The 25,882-nt window shown below is 37.0% G+C and overlaps 1 protein-coding gene across 2 annotated transcripts in view; it reads right to left on the bottom strand.

Annotated features, from left to right (window-relative positions):
• The window catches only part of COL21A1 (collagen type XXI alpha 1 chain), an 87,968-nt gene that overhangs the window by 46,649 nt on the left and 15,437 nt on the right, over positions 1 to 25,882 (bottom strand). For both annotated transcript variants that reach the window (XM_086461514.1, XM_086461515.1), the window contains 9 exons: positions 25,317 to 25,400; positions 22,947 to 23,009; positions 11,419 to 11,472; positions 10,456 to 10,509; positions 7,859 to 7,912; positions 7,263 to 7,316; positions 5,573 to 5,626; positions 5,441 to 5,494; positions 1,583 to 1,636 (listed from right to left, as the gene is read on the bottom strand). In XM_086461514.1, the coding sequence (XP_086317640.1) occupies positions 1,583 to 1,636; positions 5,441 to 5,494; positions 5,573 to 5,626; positions 7,263 to 7,316; positions 7,859 to 7,912; positions 10,456 to 10,509; positions 11,419 to 11,472; positions 22,947 to 23,009; positions 25,317 to 25,400 (525 nt within the window). The remainder of the gene's footprint in view (positions 1 to 1,582; positions 1,637 to 5,440; positions 5,495 to 5,572; positions 5,627 to 7,262; positions 7,317 to 7,858; positions 7,913 to 10,455; positions 10,510 to 11,418; positions 11,473 to 22,946; positions 23,010 to 25,316; positions 25,401 to 25,882) is intronic.

Here is a 25,882-nt window from a genome sequence, read left to right as displayed (position 1 = left end):
TATATTAATTTTAAACCAAAATATATTTCTTTAGTAGGTATAGGTCAGATTTAACCAAAAGTATCAGACCAGTAAGACAGCTGTTAAAGTATTAAATACTTAGTTTTCCCTAGGTCAGAAATGCCTTCGCCTTCCTATTTTTCAGATTAATTTGAAAAAAACATCTCAATGACTAACTAACATCTTTTTCTAAAAATGAAAAAAGACAAAATAAGGCTAGGGACAATAACAGAAGTCTCGTTATTATCTCAACACATTTGCTATGGTGTACTAACACAATATACCAAAACTGCTTCACTTGTATTGGATGATTTTTAATTAACATTCACTTTCAGTCTTTCTTACTTCTGAAGATACCACTAACTGTGGAAGGTTAATACATCTCAGTTTTTTAGGGTAGAAAAAGAGGAAACAATAAAGCCAAGTGAGGAGTTATGTGTGTTCTTCACTCAAGCCAGCCAAGTGGGAATGACTGCCCAGTGTTTTGCAGAATACTCACAGTGTTTTATGAGGTTTTGGTGAATGTATAAGAAATTCAAATGAAAGAGCTTGAGAATTTTTCAGCTAGGAGTGCTATTTCCAATGCCTGGTTATCAAAACTGCCAGACTTCAGTACCATGTAACCCTACTGCCTCTCGTTACATTCAATACCACAAAAATTTTTGAATGCATAAAGCTGTATCTCCTGATCTTACAATTCAAAATGTAATTCAGAATGTAACTCATCTGGAAAGCAGTGTTCCACCAACTGAGCTGCATTTACTGCTCTTGGCCAACAGAAGAATTACTGATGAAGACAGCTGGCTCGCTCTCGGCACTTGAAGCTTTCAGGTATTTCTACAAATATCTTGGCTTCTCTGCTTCAAGCAAAGTCTGGTGGCCTTAAAGCGCCAAACAAGGAAACAAGGAGGACAAGGCCTAGCTATCACATATAAAGAGAAGGAAAAATGAGCTGCCCTGAGGAGCTGCCCAAACACCAGCAGAGGAACAACGTCTTTGCAAACAAGCAAAACATAAACACAGCAGCATGTTCCCCAGCTAAGTAAGAAGAACAGAGATACAGCTAACATGGACAGTCTAACAGGATGCAAGGAAGTAAAAGACCAATAAAACTGGACAAAGGAGAAGGGGAGGTAGATAGTGAAAAAATAAACTTGAAAAGTGCATTTAACAAGTACATGAAAGAACGTATACCATGTTGCAGAAATGACAAAGACACCCAGAATCTTTCCTCGTGTAAGTAACTATCACTATCTAACCATACCATCCTATCAATAGGAAAGAAGTCAATAATGAAAAAATTTTATAACATATATACAAATTGGTATATAACAGCATTGTAGTTTTCTTTTAAGGCATCTTCGACTTTAAAGGCTTGTTTATTTCTTTAACTAAATCCAAATTTAAAGATGAACACCAGAAAACAAAAAAAGCACTTTTAAAAAAATGGACATATTAACCAACTCAAATCAACATGGATGAAACATGAAGTATAAAATCTATTGACTAACAAAAAGAAAATTTAAAAAAAAGCCAAGAACAAATCAGTACATAAGGATATGTCAGCAATTTAATCACTTACTGGCTCTCCCCGATGTCCTTCTAGGCCTGGAGATCCAGGCTGTCCAACTTCTCCCTTTAAAATAAAAAAGACTGTTAAACACAATATTCAAAAAAAGACCTTCCTTTGCATAATAAAAATAATTATTTCAAATAATAAATTATTATTTTTAATATAAGTAAAATGTAAAACCAATACACATCATCAAGGCTTCATCAAACAAGCATCTCTTAAAAGCAGTTTCAAACACAGTAAGAAGTGTTGTCAATCTGATATTCCCTCATGCTGCATACAACAGACAGCTGTCAAACAGTTTGCAAAAAGATATTAAATAATTGTCTTTTGAATCAGAACAGCAATTACTGGTTGAAGCAGCACATAAAACAGTAAGAAGTTCCTATTGTCTAATTGTTAGTACAACTAATAGTCTGAATACAGCAGTACCAATATGATCAAATCTTTAGGTCCTTACTCAAAATGTGTATGATACCAAAACTATTTTGAAAATTTGAAGAATTCCAGAAATAAAAGCACATAAAACAAATGCAAAAATCAATTAATACATATACAAAACATTTTGGTAATAACTAGAATTACAAAAACTGGACCTGAAGTAACAACGGGTAGCATCTGGGTTTCAAGCTATGCTTTTTTTCCACATTCTTTCCCAGAATGAATATTGTAAGAAAACAGGAAAGCTCCAGCAGAAATTTCCTTCAAAGACAGCCTGTTTGTAACTGCTCTGAATTTGATTACAGACCCAGAATGAAGCAACGTTTTATAGCAAGCAGATGTTGAAGTCAAGCTGACAAAATATTTCAATGAAGAATATGGCTTCAATTAACTATTACATTATAAAATTAATAAAAACCAATTAATATGTCATATTTTTGTACTACAACAATTAAATTAAGAAAATAGTCACGAAAATGTCTTTCAGTTTAAATGTACACAGGTTCACACAACTACTATATTGACTTCTCTGTATGTTGTCTACAAGCATAAAAACATCACAATACTCTCCAAATTCATGCTTTTTCAACATAACACTTAATTCTAAAGGGCTGACAGTTACAATTTTATGTTAAACAACTGTGACTATTACCTGCCCATGTTATCAAATACCAGAGAGGAAAAAATCTAATATCTAATAATTTTTTTCTACTTCTGTAGTACCAGAGAAAGAATTTCTCCATCAGCTTGACAGAGATATCTGTGTGTGTGTGCCTCTGTGTATGTGTATATAAAAATAAGGCAGAATTCATTTGAAATAAATTCATTTAGGTAGGTGAGCGTCTATTACAGCCAACAGAAGTCTACTTAAGACAATTGACAGAGGCTTGATTCAGCTGACCAGCCACCAGGAGCTCAAGGTCATTACCCCCACATAGACATTTGGTCATATCTGAGATACTCGAGGATGTCTTGTCTGGGTTCCTACTCTCAGCCCAGAAAGGCACTGGATTTCCATAGGAGTTACGTCATATTCGTCAGCTCCCTTAGGATGCTTTGGACACTAATGCATCTCAAATGCACCAGACGCTTTTTATGTAGGCAACTAAACCGGCCTGCTGCCTTTAAGCTGAATTGGTCTCCAGACTCCACTGGCATTACTGGTTAGACCTCCACTGACTTTAATGGCAACACAGGCAGCTGCCACATCCATAGACACAAACTTACCTGAGTGTTTTAAGAATGTCTGTTAAATTGTCTTTGCCTGACATATTTGTAAGTGTCAGAGATATATGCTATTGTAGACATATACTAATAATGACAATTCGTAGGCAGGTATCAAGATCAAAATAAAATGAATGTAGGAGTATTTAAAACTAAACCAAGTAACAAATAAAGAAAAAGATCTTCAGTATCATAGAAATAATCTGCTGTTGGTTGCTGAAGTTAACTTCAGAAAACTGAAAATAGAAAGTTTTTTTTTTTCATAATTAAGATTTACAACTTCTTTTACTAACTTATTTTAAGGATGTAAACTTAAGGGCAGTTAAAAAATAGAAGTACATCAATTTGACATAAAATAAAGTTATCTCACTACCTTTTAGTAGTTTCATTAGGCGTTCCAAAGAGAACAAATAAAATAGGAAATATTAAGTTTACCTACTGTCAAAGTTCAATTTTATACATACTTTTAAAGGCTGTTATTTTAGATGTTTTCTCCTAATAAATTTTTGAATTGCAGGATGTTTAGTTATACATTGCAGTTAGGCAATTTTTAGAATAACAGCACTGTAGTGTTGTAAGTGATAACTCGCCCCTTTAACTTCAAATTAAGATGCCTACACATGGTTTTCTACCTGACTTTCTCCAGAGATACGTTAGGCATCTAAGATCCCATTACAGTGAACAGGGGCTTGATTTAGTTACCTAAACACAAATGCCTGGTGCTACTTGAGGTGTTCTAGGGAAGCCAAGGCTTCCACATTGGGCGGGCAGGTACCACCTACAGGAGACCTGTGTGCTTCTGAAATGGCACTTACAGTCACCTGGGGTACTCAAAAACAGCAAACAGGACTGCAAACCTATGAGTGATCTCACAAGTTACAGCCGTTAACTGCCAGCAGCTGAATGACACTAGAGGCTCCATTTATTATATTTACAAAAAGCATGATACAGATGTCAAAACAGACATGTAGAGCCTTTTCCTGCTGCAAATAAGGGTGAAAAATTTTTCACCATTAAAACAGTCAAGGATAGAACAAGCTGCTCAGTTGTGCAGCCTCCATCCTTGGAGGTTAAGACCCAGCTGACCAACGTGGTATGGATCTAGCGCTGGCCATTTATGAGCACGAGGCTGGTCCAGGAGATGCCCCAAACAAAGTCCCCTCCAGCCTGAGGGAGCCTGGGATCTTTCCAGATCCACCTTGCTGGCAGCTGCTGTCTGGAAGGGTTTAAGTCTCTCATAGGTCTTGTGTCAGAACTCCCTGCTCCAGCAGATGTCACAGATACGCTACGGTATCCCCAACTGCTCTAGACCAGCATGGTCACAAAACGGAAGAAAGACCCAGATCTCCAACTACAGTAACAGGAATTTAGACAAATGCACTTAAAAGGACACTTGCATTTTTGGACACTGAAGGAACATTAATCTTGAAGAGCCCTAGATCACTTCATTATTAGTAGTAGTAAGAAAATTATTACAGGAACAAGGTGCTGTTAAAAAGCTTCTTTAGATCAATTCAACTGAACATTTACATTGCATATTAATAAATTTTTTTTCCTGTGAACTTAAAACTGACACTGCTAAAGTCCATCTTTTCACAGATTAGAACAGTGCAAACAACAACTGGGTAAACAAAACATCCAGTGAGCTCACAGTCTGCAATACATTATAGACATATCAGATCCTGTAGTCTTTTTTACAGTAGACAGACACTTAGTCCACTTGAAAAATTGTTCTAAGTTAAATATAAAGGGCACTCCACAGTGAAGAGAATACAAACATAAACACGAATCTGGTACTGAAGGTGTTTTCCCCTAACTTTCATCCAGCTCCCTTCAGAAGCAGTAATAGTAATTTGCTTACTTCCTTCTTGACTGTACACAACAGGTATGTTCTGCAGTGTATGCTTGTACACAAATTTCATTAACAGATTCACAGAGTTAGAGAAACAAAAACAGGATAAGAGAGGTGAAGTATAAACAATCTTCGATGACCACTAATACACTAACAAAGCTTTGCCCCTGCTCACAAACCAACTGAAATCAATGAAGTCTGCTCATTGACTGCAGTAAATTTTGGTATTTGCCAGTATCATACACTATTTTAATTTCCAGTAACTCTCCACAGAAAAAAATGGGTATATTTAGCCCAATAGTAGTGCTATTAGAGATTTTGGCAAGATATGAATATACATTTGTATGTACCTTGAAACCAGGACTTCCCGGTAATCCATCTTTCCCACTTCTGCCAGGGTCTCCCTGAGGCAACAATTAACAGTCATCAGTAGGTGAATTAACAAGTGAAAATTAAAGGCAAATTGTCTTCACAAAACTTACGGATCGCCCAGGCATTCCTGGAAATCCCGTATCACCTTTCTCTCCTTTTGAACCCTGAGAAATATAGCAAATAAAAAGTCAGTAGTGCTCAATGTTTACGCTGCAAATTCAGTAGATTTAACCTATAACTCATTTATGTTATTTATTATTTCGAAAATAGATAGAAGATCTGTTTCTTTCTTAACAAGTGCAATGATAAATCAACAACTACCCCCTTATACAGAAACATAAATACGCTCCAAAATATAGAAATGTGAACACAGACCATCTTTCAAATTGCTTAAAACTCTAGACCAATAAATACATGAAGAAAATATAAGGACAGGTGAAAATGTAACTGTTAACATCAGATGACCAAAATATACTCTCTGAAATATAAGTATTTATATACAAGCACACCCTGCTTTATATAAATTACAGATTAAAACAATATCTCTCTTCCAGGCCGCTACCAGTCTCAACTCCATTTGTGTGCTCCTCTCCTCACTCCCCTTACTCCTCTCCCTCTCTCCCATTCAGTTATATGGTTCATGTACATTTCTATGTGTTAAAAAAGCACAGACTTCTTTGCAATATAATTACTACATACACACCATATCAGAGGCATAGACATATTTGCAAAAAAAAAGTATTTATAAGCATTTTGTGTTAGGCTAAAATGAGTCACATTGACCCATTAACAGGAGGATGAAGAGAGTTCTCAAAATATCCAAATAAGCAGAGCATGAGTTTAATACTACAAGACGTAAGTATATCCAGTTACTTCAGTGGAAATTTTTCTAAGTTAGGACTGTAGAATTAAATTCTCTGTGAAAACACACCTGTTAGAAAAATATAAATGACACTGTATCGGGTGCCAGCGCCCAGGGGCTGGCGGGGGGCGCTGCAGGGCAGCCTCCGTGAGCGGCAGCCAGGGCTGCCCTGTGCCTGACACAGCCAGTTCCAGCTGTCTCCAACCCACCTCCACAGGGCAAAGCTGGGCCATGCAGCCACGGTGGTAGGGCCTCAGGGGAAAAATATTTAAGAAAGGGCAAAAACATGACACAGGCAAAGTGAAGAGTGCGGAAAAAAGTGAGAGAAACAACCTTGCAGACACCAAGGCAAATGAAGAAGGAGGGGAGGAGATGCTCTAGGGCCTGGAGCAGAGATTCCCCTGCAGCCCATGGAGAGAACCATGGTGGAGCTGTGGTAGCCAAGCTGCAGCCCATGGAGATCCTATGCAGGAGCAAGTTTATCCTGAAGGACTGTAGCCCATGGGAAGGACCCACACTGGGGCAGAGGAGAAGCGTGAGGAGGAAGGAGAGCAGATAGGAACTGTTATGGACTGATCACCCACCCTACTCCCCATTCCCCATCCCATGAAGGAGTGAAGTTGAGCCTGGGAAAAAGCAGCGTGGGGGAAAGGTGTTTTAGTTTTTCTCTTTGTTTTTCACTATCCAAACCTATTTTAGTTGGCAATAAATTAAATTAATTTTCCCCAAGTCAAGTCTGTTTTGCCCATGACAGTAACTGCCAGGTGATCTCCCTGTCCTTACCTGGAGCCACAAGCTTTTCTATCTTATTTTCTCCCCCTGTACTGTTGACAAGGGAGAATAAGAGAGTGGCTGGGGGTGCATCAGGCAGGCAGCCAAGGTCACCCCACACATCACCAATAGCATTTTCTTTATTTTATGATTTTAAATTTACTTGCCTTTTTTCCATATATTCCTGGCACTCCTTGATCTCCTTTAGGACCCCTTTCTCCCTAGACATAATGTAGGTGAATAAGTTAATTTTTAAAACACAAGTAGTTATATACAGATACATATACAAAGTATACATGTATAGCAGACAGAAGATGAAGCAGGCAAAGAGCTCCATCTGATATGAAAAAATATGCTCAAGACAGAAAATGCAAATCTTGAATTTTCCAAGCTCTCCTAGGGGAGTGCTGTCACTCACACTGAATGACTTTAAGAAAATGATATCATTATTTTTATTTTTTTGACACTTTATTTGTGATGAAGAAAGTTCTAAGTCCTAGTAAAATCAAAGTTCAAAGTAATTAATATAGAAGTCCATAGAACTAAACAAAAATGAAAAAAACAGGCAGTTTCAACTGATTGACATGTATGTAATGAAGTCCCATGGCATGCACTTCAGTTTCAGCATCATATCTATTCATTTTACGAAGTTCATCAAATGCACTGACATAATAGTGTACACAAAACTTATTTCTACTTTAAATTAAACTATAGAGCAAGTTGAAACACAGGAATATTGTAACAAGAAATATTTGATTTCAACCTTTGGTGCTGGCATCCCATGTAATCCAGGAAAACCAGGTAGTCCACGGTCACCCTAAAAGATCAAACATATTTTAAATCCTTATACCTTAAATTGTAGTAATATACTATAACAACATTCACACTCTCAATGATCAACAAATAGTGGAAAGACATTATATATCATCATATCAACTACATAACATTGGTATGCTGACTGATGACAGTTTGCTGATCTTAACAAGACTCAATACATAAAAGAAAAAAAATTAAACAATCACTAGATTTTTGAGAATAAATTTTACTGTAAACCCTCAATAAGGCTTAGAGAGGTTCAAAAGTAGCAATTTAGCTTTGACAAGAGGAGAAAAAGCTTTGGAAAGAGCTTTGAAAATCTCTGTAGGAGCTGCGATAATTCTACCATCCATTCCTAATTTTCAACGAACAAGGAAATTCCCTAAATCTGGGATGGCTTTGCTCCTACCTCTTTCTGAAAATATCAAAGAACTACTGACATTATCAAATTTCTAACCAGCTTATTCTGGATGAGTGAAGTATTAAAAAATAAAGCATTAAGTACTTTCTCTAAAAAATAAACAAAATTAAACCAAAATACGCTGATAAAAACAACTCTGGCACTTTGACAAATGAAGTCTCATTTTGGTGGAAGGAAGAATCCACTGTGGTAAAAGCAGCTGGCAATTAAAAACACAAGCCAAAACATCAGGTTTTTTATTGTCCTCGCAGGGGTCAGATACCAGAAATTCCAAAACTTTTGCTATTGGTACTGAAGATACTTACCTGACAATTTTTCTGCAAGCTCACTTGAGCAGCTACAACCAAAGGCCTAATTATAACTTGGCACTACCTGACTTGAAACAATAAAAATAAGCTTAGTTTCTTGTTTCAGTACACAGGATCTACTTCACTCAAGACAGAGAGCTAATCACCAAATCCTTTTTGGATAATCACAATGTTTTCTCTCTGTTAATGTCTACCTTTATATTAAGCAATATATTTCAATTCATTTAATATATTTCAATCATAAAGGAAGAATAGTAAATTATGCTCAAGAAGTTATTTTACATAATATTTCAAGTTTTAAGAGAAAGGTTAAAAGAAAACATGTCTCAGTCATATTTCTCAAAACCACTCGTCTAAGCAGATTTGGAGAGGTCTGTCACACATTCACAGAAGACAGGAACATGACCACAGGAATGACAGCTTGTGAGTTAATGCTATCAAAATACCTCTTAACAAATAAATATTGAAAACAGGCAATGGAATAGAGTTCAAAAAATCAGCAAAGCTTATAAAATAAACACTTCATACATCCACTGCTTCTTAATGAAAATAATGGAACCTCGATTTCTGCTCGGAAGTGGTGATTCAATTATTGGATAAACTAAAACACTTGGCAATGGAAACAGTTTTAAATTAGTTTCTACAGAAATTTCACAAGTAATGGGATGAAATTAAGAGATGAAAATTTGGGCTCAATCATCAGGAAAAAAATTCTAATGGCAAGACCTATTTCACAATGGAAGAAGTTTTCTAAAACAGCAGTGGAAGACACATTTCTTGGCACATTTTAAACACAGCTGGACAGAGCATTAGGAAACACTCTGTCACAACCCTGCACTGCCAGGAGAATAGAGTTTTTCATCATCAATATCTTACTTTCTGCACATGGCCCAACAGTGACTGATCAATTAGATTAACATCTAAGATCTATTAGATTAAGTTGCCTAAAGCACAGAACACATAAGCATGTTTTTCAGCTCTAATCATGCACGTGAGAATTTTGCTGAACAGTGATGAGTTTAAAGACCTGCTTTTAATATCAGGAACTTTAGAAGATGGAAATTCTACAGTAAAGATGTTTGGAGAACTGGTGCTTGTTTTACAAAAAAGGCTTTGAAGTTTTAACAAACAAAAACCAAAATACGTTTTTAGCACAATGAACTTACAACTTTTCTAAACATAGGGCAAAAGTGTGAGAGAGGGTGGGCACGGGTATTTACACATCAATGAGACCTGCCAACAGCCAATGGCTAGTTTACTGACTGTGTATACAAGAGATCCAGATTCAAGTTTATCCTGATTACCAGAAGGGAATTATATATAAGCTTCCACATCTGTCTGCAGCTCCAAGCTACTGGCTACACCTCAGCTACAATTTTTCCACAAAAAGGTTTGGTTTCAATTAGTCAGTGTTTTCTGATAAAAAGTGCCATCCAAAAATTCCTATCTAGCTCATCTGGATCCTCATTCAAAGAAAAAAAGGGTGAAAAGGTAGAAACTTTTCTGACAGAAGTCTGTATCATGCTTCCAGGTACTCACATTTAGATATGCTTTCTAAATATAAATTATTCAGTGCAATAAAGGTGTTAGTGGCAGTGCTAAAGCCTATATAAACTTTATTAAATAAAGCAGACCAGATTCCAAATTGAAGTAATATTCTAAATTTAGGACTCTTACTCCTTCTTTATTACCTTTTTAGTAAACAATTCTCACAGAAGCCTCATGAAAATATTGATACTATTAACTGTACAACCAAAAATGATAAATGGTGAAAGTAAAATCTTTTTATCTATTACTCTTTTTTTTTTTTTTTACCTTAGCCCCATCTTTCCCTGGCTCTCCCTTGACACCTGGTAAGCCACGTGGTCCCTAAGAGAGAAAAAATTAAACCAGCTCAAATACTAACAGAATCAGATACAGAATGAGACACAGAACTGTAATATAACATGACCCAGGGACTGATGTGTCAGCTGGCTGATGACAACGTTTTGGTAACCAGATACGACAGCAGTATCAAGCATGAAATGTATCCAGCACCTATGAATATGTCACACTATCACAACCCATGACTGGGGAACACCAAAACAATTCTTTGCTCTAAACAAGGACCACCCCAGGAAAAAAGAAAGTCACATAGCCTGTACTAGGCCAGAGATGACCCTTTCCTTTCAAATGTCCATCAGACAGCCTTCATATATGCCATGTTGCAGGCTCGCTCTTGGCCCCAGCACACTCTTAGATATATTATTCAACAAACTAATAAATCCTTGACTATCCAGCCAGACTGGATCATGCCACAAGGAAAATACAGTTCTCAGTAGCTGTCTCAGTAAGGATTACTATATTAATACAATGAAAAAAGAAAAAGAATTCTCCATCAGTCTGGGCTTTATCTGAAACATTCTTTTGGACATGTCGGTAATCAGTCACCATGACAAGGCTTCAGATCACTGTTACTGATTCACAGAAAAGCCGAAGGAACTACTGTTTGGCTTCTGGATCAGGAGGAAAATGTCTAAGCTCCAGCTGAGTCCTGGTCCTACAAGCCTTACCTAGCAATGACTAGATTTGCAGTCTAATTGTCAGCCTACCTACAAACCCCAAAGATATGTGAGTTCCAAAGCAATTTACCCAAGAATGGCCCCTCACTTCATGTCATCCCTTGAGTCTTTTTCATTCCCCACACCTCAATTCTCAAAGACAAACAATGGATATTGGGAGAGAGTTGGCGGGATTTGTCTCAGATTTTCAAATTCTAGGAATGAAACCGAAACTTACTTGTATCCCTGGAGTTCCTGGGATACCTGGAGTTCCTGTTGATCCCTGATAACCCTAAGGAAAAGAAACCAAGACTTGTGACTTTTCATAAGTTATATTTACAAATTTCCAAACAATTAAGGAAAAAATAATCCTTCTGGTTACTAGAGAACTGTTGTCACAACCTTATAGAATCATAATTTCAGTTGGAAGAGACCTTCAAGATCATTGAGTCCAACCTTTGTCCTAGCTCTACCAACACCACTAAACCATGTTCCTAAGTACAACATCTGCCTGTCTCTTAAACACCTCCAGGGAAGGTGACTCTACCACCTCCCTGGGCAGGCTCTTCCAATGCCTGACAACCCTTTCAGTAAAGAAATTCTTCCTAATATCCAGCCTGAACCTCCCCTGGTGCAAGTTGAGGCCATTTCCCCTTGTGCTATCGCTTGTTACTAGGGAGAACAGACCGACCCCCACCTCACTACAACCTCCTTTCAGGTAGGTGTAGAGAGCCATAAGGTCTCCCCTCAGTCTTCTCTTCTCCAGGCTAAACAGCCCCAGATCCCTCAGCCGTTCCTCCTACGAGACATGCTCCAAATCCTTCACTAGCTTGGCAGCCCGCCTCTGTACCCTCTCCAGCACCTCAGTGTCCTTCTTGTAGAGAGGGGCCCAAAACTGGACGCAGTACTTGAGGTGCAGCCTCACCAAAGCCGAGTACAGGGGAATGATCACCTCCCTGCTCCTGCTGACAACACTATTCCTGATACAGGCCAGGATGCTGTTGGCTTTCTCGGCCACCTGAGCACACTGCTGGCTCATGTCCAGCCGGCTGTCAATCAACACCCCCAGGTCCCCCTCTGCCTGGCAGCTTTCCAGCCACTCCTCCCCAAGCCTGTAGCGCTGCTGGGGGTTCTTGTGGCTGAACTGTAGGACCCGGCACTTGGCCTTATTGAAACTCATGGAATTAAACCTTGTTACCTTGTTGTTTTACAGCACAAACATTAGTAACTGCTATCGCAATCACACATTTGAGATACAGATTTCAGCTTTCAAAAGCTTTCATCTCTGCATCTGAAGTTTGCAGCCTACAGACTTCATGCTAAAATCTGTTATTTTAGAATTGTTACATAGGAATGTAACAAACGTATTGTTTTACTTGCTATTGGGGAAAAAAAAAAAAAAGAAAAAAAGAGAACAAATTGACCCACATACATAGACACTTTTTTTTCCTTCTTTCTCTAGAAAAATAGCTGAAAAATGCCAGGACTTTTAAAGGCTTTTTTCCAGTTACAGGAATAAGCTTCAACAAACAAGGCATGTTCTAATGCATTATGCAGCTAGTTTTATAATATCTCTAAATAACAAAAATCCCCTTCTCAATATTAAGCACTTAGCTGTGAACTTAAAGGTATACAACAGGCTATGCAAGTAAAAAAATAATTTGAATGACTGGGACTATGAAAAGAAATACTAAATAATTCATGAGTTGAAAAGAGAATTTCAGGAATGCTTTACTAGAAATCAACATTGGCAGAATGAGAGAACCTTTAGAGAACCCAAAATATATGCCTGAGGTGTTTTGGTAGACTGGATTCAATGAATAGAGCAAAGATAGCCAGTTTTTATGCAAAACTAACAACTGCTTTAGAAGAATCTTTAACAGAAGCAAGTAAGTGAGGAATATGAATTTTACATAGCTCCATTAGAAACATATCATTCCAATGGACAAAATGAGCTACAAAGAGGATTTTTTCGGAAAACATACAAAACAAGACAAGAAATTGTCCTATAAAGTCTGAGGCTATTTGGCTCAGACCTTTCAACAGGCAGCCCAAACTCTGATAAATCCCATAAAATGGACTATCTGATTTTAAATACCCACCATTAGCCCTTGATTTGTACTCAGAGAACCCATAATCCTATTTCTAAATGAGTTTCAGTCTTAAAAAACTTAGCACAAAATTTAATGGAGGGATTTCCACACAGGTAAAAAGGAGCTAACAGAACGTTTTCAATATAAGGAAGGCAATGTGTGTGTCTGATTTCATCTTTAAATCAGTCAGAGCTGCCTGGGAATAATAAACAGAGCTAAAATTATTTGCTGGGTTAGATATACAAGAGAGTACTTACTGTGCCCTCTTCCCAAAAGACATTTGAGCAGATGCCCAATGAGCCAGCTGGTAATGTTTAGTACAGAAATAAACAGAATTCTAGGTCTCTGTCATACATGGATGTTTTATCAAACATTTCACTTTTAGGGCTCAAGGCAGTTCTAGCAAAATCAGCTTTAACTATAAATGGTGCAGCATTCCCAGATTGCTTATAGGCCTCCCAAGTAGCTGAAGCAACTCACCAAGCCAAAAAACACCTTTAAGAGTTTATCCTTTAATTTCTTTTCCAAAAAAAGCAAAAAGTTTGTATATCCTGTAAGATACAGTTCCATGTAAATAAAAGTTTATTTCACATTTTAGATGTCTGAAATGCAATTTCCCTTCCTTCTATTTCTAACTGAGTAAGGGAAGATGTAGAGGAGGACAGTTTCCTGGCTGCACTGAATTTCAAAATTCATGAGATGAATGGAGATGGCAGAAGAGTTTTCAGCTTATAAAACTGCGTATTTAGCTCAGAGCTAGATCTCATAATGTCATTTCAAAGCAAATCAAACACATTGTCAGTATGTTTGTTTAATGGAAAGCTGGAACAGAGAAGATTCAAAAGGAAATTCACAGAAAGTCACAAAAATGAGAAACACTGTCTGGTACTGTCCTGGTTTGGGCTAAATCAGAACTAATTCTGTTTTAGTGCTTTTAACTTTTCAGTTAAGTCTCCTCTAACTAACAGCATTTTCTGAAACAGCAGCATGTTTTTCCAGACAGTGACTGCTCCCAGCAGTGATAAGGCCTGATGTTTATAGCTCGTACCAAGGAATGGTGTGCAGAGAGGCCCTTGCTTATTCTTGTTCTTATAGCGACCAAGGTCACTGCTAAATCTTGTACTCCATGTTGGGGTGCCGGGAGTGAAAAGGGTCGCACCTACAGGGAGGAGCGAACTGGACAGGTGACCCAAACCTGACCAACAGAGTATTCCATCCCATAGACGTCATATTCAGTATAAAGCTGAGAGATCACGAGGGTCTTGCTCTCTTCGCTCTTCGGCTCTTCGGCTCTTCCTCTCTCTTCTTCGATGGCAGACATCTGAGGAGAACTCTGTCTGTTCTTCTGTCATCGATCCCGATCCGTGCATCCCTGAATCCAGTGCCTGAGTCCAGCTCCTGTATCCCATCCCTGTCTGCTGCCGAGTCCAGCCTGGGACTGCCCCAGTGCCAGCCCTGCGGTGTGCTGGTGACGTATTGTCATCGGGGGGGGGGGGAGTTGGGTTCGGTATTGGTTTTGTATATATTTGTACATATTGTATATATTTCATTTTTTCCTTATTCTTATTATTATCTTTTCTTTTATTGTTATTGTTCCATTAAAGCTGTTTTAGTTTTCTTTTCCAAACCGTAAAGTCTCTCTCCCTTGTTCTCTCTCCTTTTCCCTTTTGGGAGGGGAGAGGGGTTAGTAGAGAGCGTCCGTCATTCATTAGTGGCCGGCCCAGCCTCAAACCGTGACAGGTACAAACAAGGTAGCAATTGTCTGGACAAGTGAAAAACACCTTCTATAAATTAAGAAAACTGGCTTTCATAAAAACTGAGCATGTCTTTGTATCACTACTCCTTTTGCAGCACGGATCATCAATCTATACACTAGTACTTACCATTTTTTTGCACTAAAGTCAGCTCAAGTCCTCTTTCGCTAACCTCAAAGCCCTCAATAGGAGTACGTATGTGACATACATACATCTGCTCCAAGAACAGCTGTGCCATAGCTGACATTTTATGTAAAAGGGACAGAGATGAAAATTCCCTTTCCAATTGACACAGGAAAGTTCAGGACTGAAGGTTCGTTTTCAAACAAGGTGAAAGCACTAAATTTGCCACCAAAAAGATCTCTTTTTATTTGAACTTGGCCTTCTCTCGTGAACCTTTCAGAAGACACATAAATGGCGTAAAAAGTGGTATAGTTAACCCTGCATTTGATACTCAGTTTTGAATCCAGCTAAGTACAGGCAGCTCCTGCCTTTTGGGATTCCCTAGACTCAGTGTTAGAAGACACTGGCACAAAATACTTGGGAGGCATTCATCCTTTTCAAGTAGCAATTTAGGGAAGTCAAAATACCTTACAGCATAAGAATCCCATGCCTCTTGGGGTATATTAGTTAAATTTCTGTTGACTAATATGAGAATTTAGACACCCAGTGTGTCAGTACACATGTAAACACTAAATGTAGGTGTCTTAAACTGAATCCCACTTACAACATTTCGTCAATGTCAATCAGCATTACTCCACAGCACTTTGTTTACATTCTCATTCATTATTTTACATCAGTGCAACAAAAATCAGGATTATACAAAATTTCCCTCTCAATTTTTTGTGGGTGGGAACAGTACTGATAACTTTCTAATGCCTGAAGATGTGTAAAGGCAAAGCAATAAACAGAAGATACTGAGATGGCTGGGTATTTTAAAAAAATCATAGATAAAATTTAACTTTGGAATTTGAAGAAAATGGCAATAATTTACAAATAATTCTAAGTGAAAAAGTTGAACAGACTTCTAAGGACACAGACAAATTAGCAATATTGTCATCATCAGTGGATTAAGAGTCTTGCTGGAAAATGAATGTTAGTTTACCTGTAAGGGAAAAAACTGAGCAAGAACGACATATGACAAGTATTAATTCCAAAGAACTTTTAGGTGCAATAGCAGAGTAAACCTCACTTGCATGCCTAAAGGACAAAAGTTCAGACAGCATTCATAGGTGTATCACATCAGACAAATATAAAATAAAAATAGAGGAGCTACTGATAAGGAAATGACAACTGCAATGCACACTTCCTTATTGAAAAGCTTTTGGAGTCACTGAACATCATAAATGATAAAGGCATGACAACAGGACTACTTGGGAAAGACAAGGGAGAAGTAAACAAGCTCCATTTGGCTAAGAAATAACCAAAGATCAACCGTAATGGTCTAAAGATATTTAAGGACTGTAAACACTAAGTAAACAGAACTATTTAGGGTGATGTAACTAAGCACAACGGAATTTAATAGCAAAAGAAAAATTTAACTTGGTGTTAGGAAAACGTCCTGACAAAGAGGTCTGCAGATCTCTTGTGGAAGTCTCTTGCGGAAAATCTTTAGTACATTTAAAGCACAATTACCTAAAGCATTAGAAGAGAAGTCCTCAAACCCTTTTCATAAAATACATGACATCTTAAAGGACAGAAACTCTTATAGCTATTCAGACGTGTATTCACACGTACATTCAAATTTGCAGTCATGCTATGACCTTCTCCCTCACTGGCAATATCAGTAACTAAACTCCTACGAGGCAAGAGGAATTTTAGAAAGTAAATATTAAGTAAATTTTAGAAAGTAAAATTTAGAAATTTCAGTGAAATGTTTTAGCATTTCTCTGAGTAGTAGTTTATCATCTAATACTTTTGCCTCAGGTTCTTCCTCCTCTTTTTCCCATCCCGCCCCCAAATAACCTTCTCTAACACCTCACTATACCTGTACTCATCTGCATACTGCTTCTCATTTTCCTGCCCCTTTGGACATGTGGATCAGTCAGCTGGTCATCTCAAGCAGGTCTGTTTGGAGCCTATGCCTTACTCCTATCCTAAGCAGTGGTAACTCAGGAGCTCAGAACAAGTGTCATCTCCTCTCTCCTCCCTCTGTTAAATAGCACAACCATGTAGAAGGACTTCTCATGGCATCTGCTTCTGCAGGCTACTAGGACTGTCTCTGCAGTGAAGCCTCTCTGTCTATACACACCAAAATATGAAAATGAAAGGCAGACCCAGGATTAGATCACCAAGTAACTAAATGCAGATTTTACCCTCCAGCATAAATTTCAGGGTGACTTCTGATCAAAGATTTGTAATCATGTGAACATCATTATGGGAAAAGTGTTTTCATTGCCTTGTCTGTTACGTTGTTTTGCTTTGTTTTGTTCTTTCTCCATTTGATTACACTTCCTTCCATTGGCTGCTCTGTCATCTGCCAAGGTTTTCATCACGAGCGGTACATTTTACCTGAGCATGATGTTCTGGGCTCAAAGACCACAGAGGGGAAAAAAAGTCCATCAAGATTATTAAATAAAAGGTCATAAACCCAGCTTAAAAAGTTCTCAAGCTTCAGACTTCTGGGAGATGGGATGATGTACCAAGGGAGCATAACTTCCAGCTCACTTCTTAGATGTTCATCCTTATCATCTGCCTTGGCCACTGCTGAAGATAGTCATATGGTCTTTTGTCTGAAATGTATAGCTGTACGCAACACAACTCAGCGCCAGGCATCACCCTGATTTCAGAGTAGTAAGTCTCAGTGAAGCCATTACATGACTCTATTAGTCAGAACAGAACAAACATTTTTCCTCTAAGAACAACAAGGTCACAGTGTTACTGAGGAATATGTATTTTTCTGGAATAGAGAACAGCATTTTACAGCTGAATTATCAACTATATCTGTGAAAGTTTCCTGAGAAAAGTAGCTGCAGAGTTTATACCAACTTAAATCCCCAGGCAAACCATTCAATAGCACAGGCAATCCTATATATACATGAAACCGTTACCCATTTTCATTCCAAAAGTACTGTTGAAAGAGCTGGCCATTGCAACTATACTAAGTTAATCATAAAAGATTCGGCCTTCAGCTGGTCACCAAATATTATTAAACTCTAGGTAGTACAGTTGTAATGATGTTGTATAGTTTTTTAAAAAGAAATATTGGAATGATCAGAAATTACTTGTTGTGAAGCTTTTGATAACTTATGAACTCTCTATCTAGGTATATCAGTAAAGTCAGTCTCATCAGATTATTTTTAAACTGCTTATTGCTTGTGGACACTGTAAAGACAAGGCAAATGGTTCCAAACTTCCATGAATGAAACTAGATGGAATACTGGAAAATTGTTCAGATTTCCCAGCCACGTGGTTCAAAGTTAGAAATTGACAAATAAGTGTATTTTTTTCATTTCTTTTAGCAGACTGATAACCTATCACCTCTATTAACCAGAAGTGATCACTGCATAGGCTCTGTTCATTTATTTTTCCTTAACTTGAGGTTTTCCCCAATATGTATAAAGTATCCTTTGGAATGAAAAATGGCTTTGTGACCACACAGTCAGGCTGCTGAGCATTCTCAGGGCCAGCAACCACTTCAGCTGCTTCCTTCTGATGAATAATGCCCATTAAAAAGAGTTCCAGCAGAGATTCAAATGCTGGTTTCATCCTTGTGCTTATTTACCAGTGCTATTTCTCCTGCAAGACAATTTAATCATTTCAGCTCCCAAGTGACACTTTTGCTTGAAAAAAAATGTATTTTCGTTACTTATTATGTTTCTCACTTTTGTGCTTTTCTCCATTTACTTGAACTGATCTTTTCTGTATGTATCAGAGTATGGAAAATAAACAGAGGTGGCAATTAAAGGGAAAAAACAAAGAACCTATAAACAAAACTATTTAAAAAAAAACAATGAAAGAATGATTGAGAATGAGTCATATTTATGTTCACTTCCTCAAACATTACAGCAAACAATTTTACTGGGAAACATCAGGTGAACAATTATTTTCTGGTAATATTGAAGATATTCATGAGAATGGTTCTGAATTTTTCTGGACTAAAACTAACTTTAGTTATTACAACAATGTAGCCAGCCCACAAACAATAAACTAAATTTTCTTCGATGTTTAAAAATCAGTTACATATAGTAATATAAATGCATGCCTAAAACCTTTCTCAGAGGAAGAAACATTTTGTTGACTAGTTACACTGTTCCAAGAAAATGAATACCAGATAGGCAAACTGGAATAACTTTAGAGAAGAACATAAAAATGTGTTTGGGAACAGAAAAGACTGACTTTCCAGGAAAAACTTTTCATGTAAAAGCCATTTGGTTAAACAACGCTGACTACACAACTACCTGTAAGCCTATTGTGCTGTATGAATTAATAGCTTGCTTTTCAGGGTTCTCCAGCGGATACAGTTAAGAAGATTCATATGAGCAAAGTTATCTCAAACATGGAAAATCACTGACAGTACAGAAAACATGCAAGTCGTATTAGGAAATAAATAAGTAAAATGGAAAGAAAATCCCAGAAGGAGGAACATGTTTTCCTGTGTAGTGTATCTAAAGGGTCCCGCACCATTCATGGCTAAAAGCTAGCCTGGAAAGCACTCAAGAATCTACTGTAAGGAACAATAATGTACTGGCCAGAGCTGCACATGATCTAATAGGTTTGCAATTATGTCCTTACAAAGAACAAGTGCAAAAAGCTACAGCTGATATTTCAAAAAAACTAGTCAGTTAGTAAAGCTGTAGGATTTAACTGTAATCACTTCAAATCACATACGAACTTCAATTCAGCAAAGTCATCACATTTCTCCTTTAGCATGGCTTTTTGATACTCTTCTAATCACCTGAGATACTCTTCTTAATCTTTTTTTATATTCAGAGAATGCCCATCTATGCATGTTATGACTCTCCCGCAGGAAAAAAAAAAAAAAAAAAAAAAAAAAAAAACACATTAATTGTTATGTTAGAAAGTTACAAAAAGACTACAGCATCAATGTATTTCTCCTTCACGATTCACACTGTTACAAACGTCAGTGCTTATGGAAGGATATACAGCCTTGAAGCGGAAAGCTGTTAATAAAAATATGAAGAAGTCGTAACAGTTGTTACAACTGTTACAATACTGTTGCAGCTGACTGGACACTTCAGAAATAAAGTCTTAATCTATTTTTTAAAAGAGGAATGGAAATTGACAGTTCCCTACCAATATCCAGGCCATTCTGGCTTCACTAAAGCTTACACAATATCACTTTATTTTCAAAATATCAGGGTTAGCTGCATTAAAGACATCTCTTTACGATGCTTATCCATGCTGCAAGTCTACTAGCAATTGGCACAGTCAAACTGTAATGGACACCTTCTCCCATGCAACTTTGTATACGAGAACAGGACTGCTCTTCAGAAGCTTAAGCACCATCAATAATCAACTGAAAAGTTGTTCTGATTAGATTTCACTTCCCCAGCTCAGATTCCACCCATTCCTAATTTAAAACTTGTATTTTCATGATTGTCTGGAACCAAAAGGCAGTGTTTTATACCACTGACATTTTCAATTCAGATGTTTTTCTCTATTTCTAGTTCCAAAATACTTTGAAGGTAATAGCTATCGAAAGCTGATTAAGGCAAAAGCAAAAGTATAAAAATGGGTTTATATCACAGGAAAAATTATGACCTTTGCTTGTGGAATTACTGAAAAATTCATGTACTCATGACTCTCCTGGGTCATCAGGGCCCCCAGAGCCAGGTTTCAATATACCAAGTCCCATATTTTAACAGAGGAATTTTCAATTTTAGAAACAATTGCATTTCTTGGTTTCAGTGCCTATTTTTGTCCTATCAAACTAACTCTGCTTCCAAAAGGAAACACCACAGTTAAATGAACCAGCTGCTATCCCTAAGAAAAGGCCAACACGTAACTAAGCAACAAAACAGGAGAAATGTGAACATTTTATAATGTGTAGCAGGGAGCTTTCTCTCTGTAACTGGTAATATTTATTACCCTTACAGCATACAAACTTCCAAGTATCAGTCTCACTGTTTCCATCTTTAGCTAACATAGAAATGAAATGTATTACCAGTATTAAAAATTCTTAACAAAAATAGAACATTAGGTATTTTTATGAAGCCGTCGAAGTTGGTGGGTAGTGCCTCTTTAGTAGGAATAGCACGCTAGAGGTACTAAAACAAGGGCAGATTTGGGAATGATTTGTGATTAGTTACAATATCCTCATTAATCTTTCTGCAGGACAGAAAAATTACTAAAAGAGTGAAGTTGAAAGGTCCAATCCAGCCCTTTGTTGCCCTTCTCTGACGTTTCCCCAGTTTGTCAAGTGTGGACCAAAAAGGCCCAAAATAATATCCCTTCTAAGTCTCAACCAAACTCATAGATGGTTAGTTACCCAGTCCATAATCCAATGTTTCTTTCATAAATGATTCTGTCTTCTCTGCACTCATAGATGGTTAGTTCCCCAGTCCATAATCCAATGTTTCTTTCATAAATGATTTTGTCTTCTCTGCACTCATCCACTTATACTTTCTAATGTTCCGGGACATCTTCTTGTACTTTTATTCTCCATACTATTTGTGACTCCTCCCTGTAATTTCTGTGGATTGTAAGGCATGATGCTTACCTTCTCTTCTACTTCACCATGGAGATTCCAAAATAACACTACAAGGTAAGGACTCCACCATAAAATTTAGTCCTCACAGTAAGAATGAAAAGCTACAATGAATGAACAATTTCTAATATATGCATGCACTTTTGTTTTCCTGCTTTTGGCATCCATGCAGAGAAATTACCCTCTTTTCAGAAGCAAATTATTTTTAATGCTCCCAGCTGCCTTTTACCTTTTCCTTTTCTCTTTTTTTATTTTTAATATAAATAAAACAGCTTCTAATGAATAGCAAGCAATAGCAAAGGCCACATTCTTAGAAAAGAAACATGGTTGAGAAGTGTCCCAGCTTTTAGCCTACCTTCTGTGTTAAGACACATCAGAGGCAGATGCACACCACCACTTTGGTGACACAGAGACTGCAGACGGTTAAAAAAAACAACTTACTCAACAGAGAAGCTTGGCTGTCAATATCTTAGATGCTTCCAATTAGATCCAGAGATCTATCTTTTAATGAAACCTTAGGCTATTTTTACATACTTATTTGTGTTTATTACAATAAAAAATGTTAATCATGAAGATCAGACGAGCCACTGCCAAAGCTGTCATTTCCATTTCATGGACATACGTTATTAATCTACTTTCTTCCAGTCTTTACCATCCATATTAATGGAATGTCAGCTTAAAAAGTAAAATCTAGGGTAAGAGAAAAATATACGTATTTTTATGATGTATGTTTTAAGACACAATTTTTAGAACTGCAAAATATCTATATTTTTAACATTGTATATGTATACCTACATATTTTGATGGACTACTTGAGACAGCCTAAAAACAAATTAAATGAATCAAGCTTAAACATGAGAAACAATCCCTGAAACAAAATAGGCAGGATTTTAGCTGCCCTAAAGTGCTTTCTAATGCAAAAATTCTCAAGCAGTAAAGATTGAAGGTCAGAAGGTGATAAATGCTGCAAACTGATGCAAAGACCAACAGGAGCACTCATAGTCTATTCTCTGCTTTACGACAGTCCCTAACTCATGCTTTCATATTTACAATATTTTAGCTTGAAACAAAAATACTATGACTAGCATATACCTAGAATTGTTACATTAAGATAGAGATGAAGTGACACTCACAGTTTCAAAGAATGCAGACAAAATCATCTAAATTTCAAAATCTGTTATCAGTGGTACACGTTTTTTCTCCTGTTAGTTTTGTATTCACAATATATGACTAAGTTTTTAGTACTCACAGGCTTACCATCTGGACCAGGCTGACCAGGATAACCATGATTCCCAGGCTGCCCAGGGTCACCCTATGGAGAAGCAATATGATAGCACACAAAATACATGAAAGAGCATTTTAAAATTAGCACAGAGCAACCTTAACCCTAATACATGCCACATAACAGTGGCTGCAAGCCCAGATACCTGCTATTGAGGAGTAATTCCTACAGTAAAAAAGGACTGATCTTGTAACCCCCTCCCTGAGAAAATTCTCCCTAACTTCTTGTGGAGGACTTGGAGAACTGAGCCCATGCTCAGTAACAGCATAAGTTTGGCCTATCATCTCCAATGCTTTCAAGCTTTTTAACGTCTTAATCAACAGAAATGAAAACACTTTTCATCAAATAGATGAAAAAATCTTTATTAAAACCTTGTTAATCTAGCAGTTCTGTTCTGAAGAAAACTCTCACCTGCTTTGGCTGAGTCTAGTTCTTAAAGCAAAAGCATTGGAAAGGCAGAAGCCAGGATTAAAACCTGATAAATACAAAACTCATCTCCACAACTTATTGCTGTCTAAAAAAAGATATTATTTTAGATTTTTTCTTAAAAGGCCTTTGCAATTATTTTAATAACCTCTGTTATGACCACGTTAAAGGAAAAGGTGGTTCCCCAGGCTTCATGTTTACAGTAAGAAAGCAGGAACTTAACTTCCTACTCAATATATCCTCCTAGAGTATTAAAGTTCTCTGTTCATTTTACTAATGGACTTGATTTGAGACCAGCAAAATCCAATAAGACTTGATCTATAAAAACATTTTACTTCTACAGAAGGGTTAAGCAGGTACCACTTCCTTTAGCCTGAACCATCAACAGACCCGTGGGTCAGTTACAGCTGCAGAATTGTTATAAACAGGGAGGACATTAGGAGGGAATTAGGAAACTAGGTTTCAGTGTGACTGTGAAAAAAATCTTTTCACATATAAACCACAGAAATGCCATCAGAAAGGATGTAGAATAATGTCTTTAGAAAAGTATAACAGTTATAATTTGCTAAATTAATAACAGGTTATCCAGAATTATTATTGTCCAAATTAAGAAGTCCAGGTTTGAGATTTGAGCAAGAATAAATTTGCTTTCTTATGTACTACTTAAACTACGAAATTTTATGCCTTTAACTTGAAAAGGTGAAAATATCAGTTACCTGTACTTTGCAATTGTTTTAATTTAATTAATTTTATTGTACTCCATTAATATCACAAACACACAAATTAAGTTTAAATTTGTATGGTTCTACAGTCCAGTATTCAAAAGTTAAGAAATACTGTAACTAAAATAACCTATACAGTCTTAAACTGGCTTCCTTTTCACTCTTTCTGCAGTCTTTTGTGTTAGGCACCATCTTGTCACCTGTATTATTCAATTATCCCCAAACAAATACTATACTGCAATGCAACTGAAAAATTGCATATGAAGCAGGAATCTAAATAAAATTGTATGGGTCACCCTAATTCTGACATTTCACACTCCTTCATACTTTAGAGGATGTAGCTTTCAATTTTTTTTAAATGATAAATACTTTCTTCTCTCTCTCTCTTTTTTCTCTAATATGCTAAAGAGAAAAAGACTGTAAAAAACCACAAAAATTCTATTACATGAAATAATTACAATATCCATCTTGTGGATTCCAGTTCCATGACTAGAAACCCTCACCACTGTAGTAAAAATTCCTTTCACTTGAGGCAGCTGCAGCAGACTGTCAACCCCTTATATAATGAGAATAGAGGTTTTTTAATCATTTGCTTCATGAAAGAAAACGGTTTGGGGTTTTCTTGTCTACCCTTGTAAGGCAAGCTAGTAACTCTAGAAGCACTGCTTAGCAACTATTGAGAAAGGTACTACAGCAAAATACTAGAGATTTGAGTTTGCCTTGTTAGACATCTGAGTCTCAAGTCTGGTTCTCATTTTAATCCTTCACCAACACTGAAGGGAGGTCACTAGAACAGCTAAGGTGGAACTCTCCCAGTAAGCATCTAGTCCAGTCTTTAACAAAGAAGGAAAAAACTTCTCCATTAAAACACTTTTATTAGAAACCCATTTAATTCTCAAACAATTAACAGTGCAAGATTATTTGCTGAAGAGTAGCAAGGAAACACAATTTCACATCCATGAGCATTTTCCTCAAAAAATAGAAGATATATTTGTGTTACTAAGTGTCATGGGACCAAAACCTGGCCTTGAGGATCCTAATCACTATATTCATGCACTGGAAATGAGCATTAGGAGAACTTCTTCCCTACTTTTTTAATCTGCCTGACTATGACTGGCCAACATGAAATTTGGAAAAAAAAAAAAAAAAAGTCATATATATGCTCAATATAGACAGAATGGAAACTTACTTTGGGGCCTGGAGGTCCTTGTTTTCCTGGTGGGCATATGCAGGGGGCAGGCGTTGAGCCTACATCACTAGGACCGTTCATGCACTACCAAGAGGGAAAACAGCCATCAATACACATGCCAGAAGTGTTCAACAAACGTATCATAACGTTATAATGTTATATAAAGCCGATTTTCCTTAGGTTGCATAGATCCTGTCTTTCAGTCCTTTGCTCAGCTGGAACTCCTGCTTACCTGAATATTGCACTCCAACTACTTTCCATGCATTAATTCATTTTACCCAGAAGAAAAATGAATAAAAAATTTAAGTACTGATACTGGACGGATATCTGAAACTATTTGCTTTTCCACAAATATTTTGTCATATAGTTTGATAAATCTGGTAACATGCAAAACTCTTCTCCTAAACTAATCGATATTCATAATTTGAAGTGTGATCAACTACCAAATATAACTATAATAAAGTTTTAAAAAATAATCTAATAAATATTACGTATAACACAATGACCACAACTGGTGGGCATGCTATCATATGTAGCAAGCCTGAAAAGAACACAAAGCCCAAGTC

This window comes from Leptosomus discolor, chromosome 2, assembly GCF_034619465.1.
Source record: "Leptosomus discolor isolate bLepDis1 chromosome 2, bLepDis1.hap2, whole genome shotgun sequence".
NCBI lineage: Eukaryota > Metazoa > Chordata > Aves > Leptosomiformes > Leptosomidae > Leptosomus > Leptosomus discolor.
This window is presented reverse-complemented; position numbering and strand designations above follow the sequence as displayed.